This window comes from Aethalodelphis obliquidens, unplaced genomic scaffold (assembly GCF_003676395.1).
Source record: "Aethalodelphis obliquidens isolate GAN/ISIS:26980383/991018 unplaced genomic scaffold, ASM367639v1 scaffold81, whole genome shotgun sequence".
Taxonomy (NCBI): Eukaryota; Metazoa; Chordata; class Mammalia; order Artiodactyla; family Delphinidae; genus Aethalodelphis; species Aethalodelphis obliquidens.
The window spans coordinates 663,873-676,345 of NW_020838025.1; the positions used below are offsets into that span (position 1 = coordinate 663,873).

General features: G+C 38.7%; 1 protein-coding gene across 1 annotated transcript; it reads right to left on the reverse strand.

Moving 5' to 3' along the window:
• Positions 1-10,503: 10,503 nt before the first annotated feature.
• LIN28B (lin-28 RNA binding posttranscriptional regulator B) lies at positions 10,504-11,263 on the reverse strand. The gene is given in 6 exon segments (XM_027092827.1): positions 10,504-10,643; positions 10,646-10,670; positions 10,673-10,761; positions 10,764-10,877; positions 10,880-10,936; positions 10,939-11,263. Coding segments are annotated over 6 exon segments (750 nt in total).
• Between the last annotated feature and the right edge of the window lie 1,210 nt (positions 11,264-12,473).

Below are 12,473 nucleotides of genomic sequence, written 5' to 3' on the forward strand. Positions count from 1 at the left end.
GGATACGGGGAGAATAGAGTGTGAGGTGAGAGGAGTTGAAAGCTCCGCCAGCAAGGAGCTTGCAAAGGATGCGTAGAACACATGAGGAAGGAAGAGTCAGTGCTGTGGGAAAAATATGAGGAAGCTTAGAAAGCAAAAGACAGCCACAGAAAAATTTTAGCAGAAACTTAATATGATAAAATTTGTGTTTTTTTTAAATCACCTTGGTGGCATTGTAAAAAGACACCTTAATAATTTGTGTAGGAGAAGAAGAGTTCCTTTAGCTCAGGCATTAGAATACAGAGAGAGTTGGATTTAAAGGATCATTATAGTGTTAGAACATCTCACTGAGTGACTAAAAATACAGCAGTTTGGGGATTAGCTGACTGGGGAAATTATTACACAAATAACAGAGAAGGAAGGAGTCTGTTGTTATTTTTTTGTTTTAATTCACTTCATTTGTTTGGGATTTAGTTTTGCAGAGGTGGCAGTGGTTCGTTCCAAGCATAAAGATTTTTGAGATTTTTGCAGTATCTGTGGATGAATATAAAAGTCCAGCACTTAGGAAAGACGTTGGGTCATCAGCCAACAACATGTAAGTATTAGCTGAAGCCCAAAGACAAAGACTAGAAGTTAGCTAAGGGTAGAACCCCATAGAACAAAACTACTTAAAGTATAGGCAGAGAAAAAGAAAGATGTTGATTGAGAAGTGAGGTTGTGGCAGCTACGGATAGAGAGCACATAAAAAGCAATGGAGAGGTGGAGAGGTCAAGAGTTTTAGCAAGAGAAAGGGGACCAGGAGGGTGAAGAGTGAAAAGGATCGTTGGAACTGGCCATTGGACGTCATCGATGGTGATCTTCGAGAGGGTCTTTTTGGTAGAGTGTGAGAGTAGAAGCCAGACTAGGGTTCGTGTTGAGGAAGTTGAGATGTTGACTATAGATTAGGCATTCGAATGGTCTGGAGGAGAAAAGAATGAAAGAATTAGGGTGGCAGCTTGAGAGGAAGGCTGGCCAAGGAAAGGAGAAGCAGGACATAGAAGCAGGAGTGGAGACAAGAGAATGGGGGATTGACTTGAGCAAAGTCCTAGAAGACAAAGGAGGACGCAGTCAAGGGTACTGGCTCCGGCAATTGAGAAGGAAGTAGCAATGCAGGAGGCCACAGGTAGTGAGGAAAAATTAAGCTATTTCATACCAGGTGACTGCCTCTTTTTTGTTTTTTGTTTTGTTTTTGGTAGGAAGTCAAATCATCTGCTAAGAGTGAAGACACTAAGGGTGAAATGATTTGATAAAGAAGACTTATAAAGGTTTTAGAACAGACCTCCGTGATATTATGTGAGAAGGAGTTAAATAAGAATATATTAACAGCCCAGTTGGCCTAGCTGGGCTTCGAGATGTGTTTACAATGGCACCTGTTGGGCTCTTTGGTGACTCTAACCCCACAAGGCTTTATCACTAAGCAGCGGTTTTCTGGTTTCATGATGAAATCACCTGGGGCACTTTAGAAAGCACTTTCTTCTGAGTGCACATCCCAGGATACCCTGATTTAATCGGTCTGAGGTGCTAAGAATTTTAAAAGCTCATTAGGTCATTCTAATGTGCAGCCAAGCTTGAGAAACACAGTACTCAACCCTCACTTCTTTCATTAGTTAAACCCAGGACTGAGTTCAAAACATTGAACATAGTTGGATTTAAATTAAAAAGTGAAACCTGGGCCTCCAAGATAATAATAAATAAATGTTCATCAAGAAACTTCAGGAATTATAACCATCTCAATGCTGCACACATTCACACTTCAAAAGTTTATATTTTCATCACCTAGGCTTGCAGTTTTTGTATCCCCACATCAGCAAAACTGTCATAAAATCTAAGGAAATTTTTAAAACTTATCAACTATCTGCCAAATAGTGAAATAGGATGAATGATGTCAGGTTTACATTGTCCATCATGATTGATGCAGACTCAACATATTTATTCAGCAAAACTATCATCTTGATTGTTCTGGGATTTTTTTTTCTTGCTTATTTCTCATACTGTTTTCTAATCTAAAACAAATGCCATAAAAAGTAATATAATGAGTAAGACAAGAGGAAATTTCAGTCTGGGTTTTACAGTCCTGTCATTTAGAGTCTGGACATCAGTTTTACAAATTCACCTATGATTTTATAAACCTGGCAAACTGAGTCATTCTTACCAATTTCAGGAAAAAAGAAAATTATTCACTCAAATATGTTTTCTGATTTTGAACACTAATTCTAATTGGGATTACCCAGTATGAAACAAGCCACAGGTGATCATAAATAGCAAATTAAAAGTAGAGGGGATTGCTAAAAGGAGTCACAACGCCAGAGGCAAGAAACCAGAGCTAACACAGAGAAGAGACACAAACAGCTAACTCCCATTCAAAAAAAAGCAGACATAAGATCTCAAAAAACAAGTCATTGAAATTAAAGACAAATGGCCTTCATACCTTAAGATTCTCTAAGGCCTAGTAGAGACCCTGAAACAAGGACAAATTTATGTTTAATATGTTTGGTTTACACACTTTCTGTTTGTATGCATGTACACATAAGTATGTGTTATATATATAAATATTGGGGGGCATGCATTGTTTTAATTTAGAGAATTAATATGTTTGGTTATACCATCTTTGAGAATCATAGATAAATAAGGAACGAGTTTATTTTAATCATGTTATAGCAGAATAAAGTCCTTGCCTCTGGTCAAAGCAGATGTGATGTCAATCTGTTAGAGCATCCTTTCTTCTGTAGCATGTCAGATAAACTCCCTCTGGTCTCAATTTTTTGGATCCATTAATCAATCAAATCATCATCCCTTTTCAATCTAAGATAGTTTTATTACCGGTTATTGTGAGTTTACACTAATCTTAGTTCATTTCTCAGAGATGAAAAGTAATCCTCTTTCAGTCTAGTATCATTTACATCTTTCCCGTGAGTTCATTGCAAATCAAAATGAAGGATGAGTTACTCCTAGGACACTTCCCTGTAGAGAGTTGTCATCATGGTATACATCATCAATTGACTTTCCTTACTTTTCCATAGATTTAGAGATGCAACTTTGGAAGGGAACCTGGAAATTTTTACCCACTAAATTTACCAGTGTTTGTATAGTAATACCATCAGCAGGCATATGATATCTAGGACCTTTAAGAAAACACATGATCAAACCAAAGTGAATAGAGTAATATGTGTCCATGGAAGGTATTTATTAAGTATTTATTAAGATACTTAACCAACATTCAAAAATGCACATACTCCAGCAAGTTAAATATAAATGGATTTGTAAACTTCGGAGGATCACAAGAAATAATTCAGGTCCAAAACTGAGACCTTAGTAGCATTCAGAAAGTTTGTTCAATATCTGAGAATCTTAATTATACAAGTGAGAAGATAAGGCCCAAAGGTAAAATGGTAAAGCATACTAAAGCATTTATTTATGAAATAAAAAGCATCAATGTTCATTTCCAGAAAAATTATAGAAAAGGTAAATACACTGAATAAAATATAGTAAACATCCTTTTAAATGCATAGGTGAGCTTGCAAAAAGTAAGAAAAAAGTCCAGGGGTCAAAGGAAAACAACTGAAGAATGAGCCATCTCAGGCCTGGGTTCAAGTTTACAGCACTCATCTGGTCAGTGAAGTTTAACTAGCAGAGGGTTTAATACAAAATACATTCTACAGGGCTTCCCTGGTGGCACAGTGGTTGACAGTCCGCCTGCCAATGCAGGGGACACGGGTTTGTGTCCCAGTCCGGGAAGATCCCACATGCTGAGGAGCGGCTGGGCCCGTGAGCCACAGCCGCTAAGCCTGTGCGTCCGGAGCCTGTGCTCCGCAACGGGAGAGGCCACAACAGTGAGAGGCCCAAGTACTGAAAAAATAATAATAATAATAAAATTAAAAAAAAAAATTCTAGGACCAATGATACTCCTAGAACTCTAAGCAGAACAAATGCAAACCCTTTCAGGAGAGACCGTCCCTTAATCCAGGTGAAAAGGCTCACTAACTATAAATTTCAGCTGAGAATGAGCTTATTCTCATTCTCCAACAAAAAAGTCAGATGAAAGTACTATCTTTGAAACAAGGTGCTACACTGAGTAGCTGTGCTTTCACTTATCGTTTTCTCTATGGTCACCCCAAGTGATCAAGTTGGTTTTGCAGATGTTACTTTCATTTCTAAATTTCACTCACTGCTCATTTTTCTCACTGTTCAGACATAATCTTTCTATATGACTTTTTTTCTGTATTATATCCTCAAGTCCTGACATGGTTGTGGAGTAGAAGGCAGGAAACACGGAAGAACAAAGAAATATGGTCTTTCTTTTAACATCCAGGCTTATTCAATAATCTATCAACTAGGAGTGAATTTCAACTAATAGGGTTAAAGTTAAGCAGTTACATATTTCCAGAGGAAAAATCAGTAAAGAGCTTATGGCAATTATTTTTTTAAATAACTTGTTTTTGCGGTTATGTCACAGAATTATTATGGATTCAGTGTAACCTGCACTTTCTTCATGCATATATAAGTAAAATGATAATGAATTAGATGTTTCAGGATCCTGAAGGAATGCAGAAATGTGAAAACATTTCTCATTTATCAGAGGGGTAAATCGCTTTCACCCAGTTGAAGTTTAAAGTACATTTTATGTATTCCATTTCCTCAAATGTCAGAAATCTCCACGTGGAATTCCATTTACTAAAACATATTATTTCCCGACTTTGGCAAATTGACATTCTTGTACAAAGATAATTTTAGTGACTGAAATTCTTTTTTTTTTTGACTCGTGGATTTGTTTTTATTTTTATTGGGCTATAGGGGATGGGTTGGGAAATATCTCTGTAAGTTATGCCCTACTAGGGAAATGTCCATTCTAATTTTCCTGGGATAGCTTTCGGAGCTTTTTCTTTCTCTTGGAGCTGCTGCTCTTGCTGGCCCTGAAATTCTTCTTAAGGAAGGTGTAGGCAAAACCTCTGGGAGGTCAGCTACTCTCATGAATAACAAGGACAGCCGCCTAAGAGCAGCAGTCCTAGATACTGCCTGAAGCAAGAAAGATAATTGTCTGTCAGAACGTGAGGACTCTGTGGTGGAGTCCCCTCTTTGCCCTATGGGTGAGTGTTCTCACCTTGTGATTCCAAAGATCACCTCCAAAAGACATTCCAGATTACTCCAAAGGGCAACTCCAGGCAAAGTTCTGTCTCTTTTAGCAACTTCCCTGAGAGAATGAATTTGTTTACAGAGCAGCCAGCCACCTTAGTATATTTCAGAGTATGTGGGATAGAAATCTGAAATTTTAAATCAATCCTGTGAACAGAGCTTTTATTTCAGCTTCTACTTTGTAGGACACACAAAAAAATTATGAAGACTTCATACATTAATATACTTCAAACTACACAGGAGGAAAATATCAGATAGAGTAAAAGGACAAATGTTTGGATTTCCTGGCATAAATGTCAAAGTTTACTTATTATTTGTGTATTTATTTAGCGAACATTTACGTCATGTTTTTGTAGGACACAGTGCTGGGCACCGAGGGAATCAAAGGTGAGTAAGACGTTGTCAGTGCTCTCAGGGAGGTCATAGATAAAAATGTGACGAGAACATTGTGAACCTTCACTTCAGAATATTTGTGACTGAGTTTTCTCTTGGCTTCTCTCCAGTTTCTGCCAGAAGTGGGTTGCCTGAAACTATGTTCTGTATCTTAGCGGTGGCTTGGGGCAAATTGCTTTTACAAAATGTTATTAAGTGAAAAGCAGTCAGGATAACTTGTGCTCCGTATTTTTAAGTCACAGGAAAGTGACAAAAGGTAAGAGTCAAAACTTCTGCAATGACTACCTGAAGCCAAAATAACTATTTGATTTGGTACCAGAAAAGAAAAATCAGTTTGCTCCCAGGCTGGGAGGCTGGAATGGGGTAGGAGTAATAATATCAAGCCACTTGTTACTCATTATGCGGCTTATATAACCCCATCAATTTTTACTGCATCCATGTGTAAGCCATAGTTTTGGTGGTTTTTTTAATGCCAACATTATATGTTTTATTTTTAATCAAGTAAACCTCAAAATAACCATAATTGGCAGAATAAGACATTAGGCATGAGATGATAAAATAAAATCCACGGTCTGCAGCAAGGCAAACAGTGCTTGTAGTCCATCAGGATGACTGTACATGAGTGAAATGCCATTCCGACCATCTACTCCTTTTTTGTCCTTTAAAAACATACAGTTCAAGTGTTTTTTATTTTCACTTGTAAACAACATGAGCCAAAATCGACAATGAGGTCATCTAAATACTACACAGGATAATTTTAAAGCACTAGATAAAACACCATATTAAAGACATATAGAAATCAGTGTTCACTTTGGTCTCTATCACGGTTAAAGTTGTTAATGCCAAGAAGCAACACACACTAATTAAAGCCAGCTGGTGGTGGGTGCCAGTGGTTGGTAGCTGTAATTCAGGAGGTAATCAACACCATCATTTTCAAGTTGGTAACTCTCACACGTGTGAAGCCACAGATGTATTAAATGTCCTGATAGTTTCTCACAGTACAGCACTTTGCCGTAACTTTGCAGCTTTGCTCCAAGTAGACAATTTAACAACCATTCAGAGGTCAACCTCTCACTCTAACTGAACAACTATGACACAGATCACACAACCACCACATCTGAAAGAGGCTGCTGACAGCAATGTAAGACAGAATTGTTTGCTTTTAACAAGTTGTTCTTCCCTAAAACAAATAAACCTCATTAAGACAGCTGGAAAGTTAACGTCACTGCAGCTGCATACTTCCCCAAATTTTATAACCAAAGGGGAAATACACATATATATTTTATGATAAACATTTCTTAGAGAAAATAGTTAAATTAAATTAACTTTAAGACTTAATGAGATCTCCCATGTCCTGTATAATTCATCTTACAGCCAATGTTACAAAGTCTATTAACACTTATGGGCTTCTATTCACAAACTAAATACAACTAGCAGTAACTTGGGGTCACATTGGTGCAAAATAAAACTGGGCCAGAATATGAAAAAAATATCAGCAAAAAAAACACCCTATATTTATTTGTAGATGGACCAGTGCTAATAACATGATGTTTCTTGATCTTTTCCCCTACATTGCATGCCAAACTTCCAAGTTATAAGCAGGTGAAAATCCTTCTAAATCTTTAAATTGTAAAAATACATCCAAAGGCTTCTAGTAAAGACTAGAAATGCAAGTATATCTACTATAATCTGCCATGTAGCAATGAATAGCTCACAGGGCTAAGAGACCGGTAATGCCTCTTTCTTAGGAATTACAATTGTGTTGACATGGGGGGTGAGGTCAAGGGGCAACTAATTCACAGACCCTCTGCCCAGCCCATTAGCAACTCCTGTAAACTGATGCTTCACACAGACCCTACCCCTCAGTAGCTAGAAATGGCATTGCACGTCCACTCTATGTTCACTCCTTGGCAGCCAGTGCTAGTTAATTATGTGCCTGGGCAATAATGCTGCAATATACTTGGCCTCAGGGCAGCACAGACACAAATGAAGGAGATTGGCATCTCTGATACTTTTGCCCAGCAGAAAAACACTCATACAACCAATCTCTCTTCCCAACCTCTTCCCGCTACTGACCGACCTCTGGGCAAAGTAGCTATTTCCAAGATTGCTTGTGTGTTCTGTTTTGCTTCAGTAGAAGAGTCCCTATAAGTCTTTAAACAAAATACATGATAACTTGAAGGAAATGCTGGGAGACGGCTAACTAGATGAGATGCTTCATGATTCACAAGTGTTTGTCAGAAACATGCAGTTGTGAAGTGCTATCTATACTATAGATAACAAGGTCTGTACCAGAGCATTTTCAGCCATTGTAAGGCTGGAGCAGCATAGAGGTGTGCTATGCATCAACTATGAGGTAGCCTTTTGCTGTAAACAGAACAATATTTCACCCATGTAAATGGACACTGTGCTTACGTCAGTGATATTCACATGTGCAAGGAGGTGAGGAAGTCTCCTTTAGAGTCCTTTTCACATGAAATAAAAATAGGAGAACCGATATCTGATATTCAGAAATTTTGATCTATGTCAAACTCAGAGGTTAGTTATTACTAACATCGGTACATAATACTTATATAAGGTCTAAGTTATTTGGTTTGCTTTGAGTAAGCAGGACTGTAGACTATTCTGTAAAGAAACAAAAATACTATATGGTATGTTCCCTGAGCAAAGTTCTTTGTCCTGAGTGTGTTATGTAATAGTGATAATATTCTTGTATAAAAAATAAACCCCAACTTTTAATCATAAGATAGGTTTGGTATGTGCTTAGTTCAGTCTGGTGAGATGCTGAAAAATGATTTCAAGTTGCACCCATAAGGTCCATAGTTATAACATGTTTCTTTCTGTTTTTTTTTAAACCATGATCTCAGCTCTGAACTTTTTATATGTAAACAGGGAATGTCCAATTCTCAAGTCCATAATTTCCTATTTCTAATAAGGTCAAGGAACTTTGGTTTGAATTTTCAAAGTGGCTTACGTTTTGTACTTTTACTGTTAACCTGCTTATTATACCTGCTAAAAATTTAAGCAACACCACTTTGATTTGTCTACGTAATTTAAATAAGCTTACAATCCTCACATAAGGCAAGCAAGTACTTCTTTATCACATTCAATATCATCAAAGGTAAGCTTTGCATCACAGCACACTAATATTTCAGTATGTCCCATGGAGATTCTCACAGACACTGTCAACTCAAGCTGAGTTGACAGTGATATGGCGGCCCAGCCCGAGGCTCGCTCTCCTTCTGTGTGGCTTGCTTGCTGAAACGGCAGCAACCGTACAACAAGCCTCCCTCGGCAGGACAAGTCGGGGAGGGCACAGAAGCTGTTCAGCAGAATGTGTCTCATTTGAATCATGCTATTTTCTGTTTCTGATTATCTGAGCTTACACCAACAGGCTCATACACAACTATATTTATTGCCAATGTTAAGCATCGCCACTAATTGGTACCTTCTTGGAGATGTTTCCGAAAGTGTCCATAACATCAAGAACCAGGATGACACCAGAATGAATGTTTTTCATGACTGAAACCTGAAGGGACCAATACTATGACTGGCCCTCAGCCAGTTTATTAATATAACTGAGGACCAACCTGAGAAGCGTCTCTGTCCCCATCATTGAATGTTCATCCTGAATCTCCCACACAGGTCCCTTCAGTAGCAGTACTGAGGGAATTCCCCTAAGATGAACTGTATTGTATAAAATACTCCTAGCTCTCTGGTAGGAGAGGTTTGGGAACCTCCTGCCCCAGACTCATCACTCTAGTCGCCTGCCATCAAACACGGTGCTTTTTAATATTATTCAAGGTCATATGTAATTGGGCAATTGTGAGCATCCACTTAATTTCCATTCTCAACCCTGGCATTTTACTCACATCTGTGCTGTTTTGTTTGTTTGTTTTAGAAACAAGTTAGGTAACTCTCCAGGGAGAATAAAAACAGCCACCAAAAACATACACCAAACAACTGCAGTTTTCCTCCAAGGTCTTCAGTAGTAAACAAGGAGGCCTCCACTCGAAGTGACGGTTGGAAGGATTGACTCAGTCAAGGGAAGCTGCTGTTGCCACAGTCCCTCAAAAACCTCACAACAGGTGAAAGATCATAACGAGTATCAAAATACCATTGAAAACAATCAAGTCACTACCTTTATACATTGCCCTCCCCTTCATTTCTCTGAATAGTCATCTAATTTACAATCAAAGCATATGAATTAAAATCACTGAAATATCGGCATAGAAATTACACATTCATTGTCTTTTCTGGAGTTATGTATACCAGATTCAAAAAAGCTTATGGCAGTCAGAGGCATATGGAGTTAAGGTACTGCTTTCAAAGGGGGAGGGGTGGAGGACACATTCTACAGATATCAAGAAGAAGAGGCAATCCCAAATTCGGGAGAACTGATGTCTTAAAAACCTTTAGTACCATATGATTGGCAGCTCTGAGATCTGAAGTATCCTTTGGTTCACACAGAAGGTAACAGTCATTTTTTTTTTTCCTAATGCAATATAAAGGGAATGGTATTTCAAGAAAAACTCCAAGGGTTATTTTCAAAACCATCTAAAATGCTTCACCTGAATTTTCAATTCTTGGGGATGTCCAATTCTGCGAGGGAGGGTGTGTGCTTACATCTCTATACACACATATATAAAGACAAACCCTCTTTAGATATATGTCTACATTCTATAGAAAATCCTCCTACACACACACAGACTCAGGCTCTCTCCCTCTCACACGGGCACATACAGATACACAGAGCATCGCATCCTCTGAGTCACGTGACACATGACACCCTGCTCAAAGGTAATTTGCTTGGAGTGATTTGTCTGTTTAAAAAAATTCACTGTTCCTCAACAGGAGTTAAAAATCCCAGGTCAGCTGCTGTTTGTGCAATACTGTTCCCCTGTATTTGCATGAGGTAGACTTCCCAACCGGGGAGAGAAAACGATACGTTAAGAAAAAGGGTCATGTCTTTTTCCGTTTTTGAACGGAAGGCCCCGTTTTGCTTTGATCTTCTGGTGCTGCAGATGACTTTGTGGAGGAAGCTTCTGCAGGTGACGTGCCTGGCCACTCTGAGACCTCGGACCTCGCCTCCTGAGGAAACGTGGTGACGGACAGCCGTAGCCCCCGCCCCCACCACCTCTCGAGGGAACGTCGAAGTGCGTGGCTGGGGCTCTGCTCCCGGTCTTCCCTGAGAACGGGCGGGTGGCTGCACCCAGTTCTGTGAGGGCAGTTCGCCACCATGTGCGTGATGCTCTGACAGCAATGGCACTTCTCTGGCCGAGGAGGAAGACTACATTCCTTAGCATGACTGTAGCATCGGTCTCCTTTTGGTTTTTTTTTTGTAGTGTCTTCCCTTTGGGTCTTCTTTCACTTCCTAAACTGGGGCTCCCACCAGTCCCGTTACTCATATTGATTCAAGGCTTTTGGAAGATTTTTTAAATGTGAATTCCACTGGTTCTCCTTCTTTTAGGCTTCTAAATCCTTCCATGAATAATTTGCTTCGGTGTACAAATACATCAACTAGAATATCCACGGGGCTTCCCTCTCGGTTTCTCATGGAGATGAATCCAAATCCCATTCACACCTTGAACCACTTACAGTGGCCAGTTCCGTGCAAAATCTGGGATTCCTCCTCTGCCTGCTCTGGCAGCTTCCTGGGCTCTTCTCCACCACCTTTGCTTGCCCCGCTTGGGGCTGATGAAACCTGGTTGAATGACCTCATTGTCTTCTGAAGAACATTTAAGAAATTTCCGCAATGAAGACACTAAATACATTCTGTAAGATATTACTCGAAAACACTCAATATTTATCAACACGCAGTTAAAAAAAAAAATTTTGTTTTGGAGTACAAATCCTCGTAAGGCACCCGCATCCGGTGTTCCAGTCAATAGTCAGTTACTGCTCCTGCGAATGTATCGATTCTTCGTTGTTTTCTTTTCAAAAGCAACCTAAGCCCAAGTGCGTTTTTCTCTGTTCTCCTCAAATCCTTAATTCTAATTCATAAGCCATAGTTTCTTATTCTCAATAGACTGAATCTCTGAAACACTTTTCCTGTATTTCATAGACTTCTCATACCTCAGGCCATAGTTCAGAACCATGTCCTCATGACTCCTGACCAAACCAAGTCCATAATTGTCTCACCCCTTTCTGAGCTCCTACAGTAGAATCAGACAACCCACTCACAAACTCTGGTATAGTTGCCCTGTGTGGTTCTCTAGTCAGTCATGGTAACCTTCATGAGAACAGGAATCTCCTGTCTTTATAACTAGCACCTCGCATGTCCCTGAGCAAAAATGGGTTATTAATGCTAATTAAATTTAATTCTACAACAGAGTTTCTAAATTATAAATATATTTATAACTTATAAAGAGTAAGGAGAAAAACCTTAAATCTTCTCAGAAAAATGGTTCCTCCAAATTATACAATAACCCAAGGGGATATGAGGATATACGTATACATATAGCTGATTCACTTTGTTGTACAGCAGAAACTAACACAACATTGTAAAGCAATTATACTTCAATAAAGATAAAAAAAATTATACAATAACCCTAAGAGCAAGGACCTTTGAGTCATGTTTTTTCTCTTAAGCACCCAGCATTATGCCTGACAGTAGAAATTTAAAGAAGTTTATTTTTTGGCCCATGGTTGCACAATATGAAACAATTAAATGCTATTAAATATGAGAAAAAGAGTGTGTATCTAAAATCATTCTATTTTTCAAGGCAAATAGTAATCTGTTTGCTCAACTAAGCAGATATATACCTGAAGAATTACAGGTCAGCATCCACTATACAAGAGCATATAATTAGGATTTGTTTATTTAGTGCATTATTATCTTAAATAGCATCACAATTTTTACACATAACAGACAATAACATACAGAATCAATGAGCCACAGTCTCTAGGATCATAATAAAGAAACTGAAATC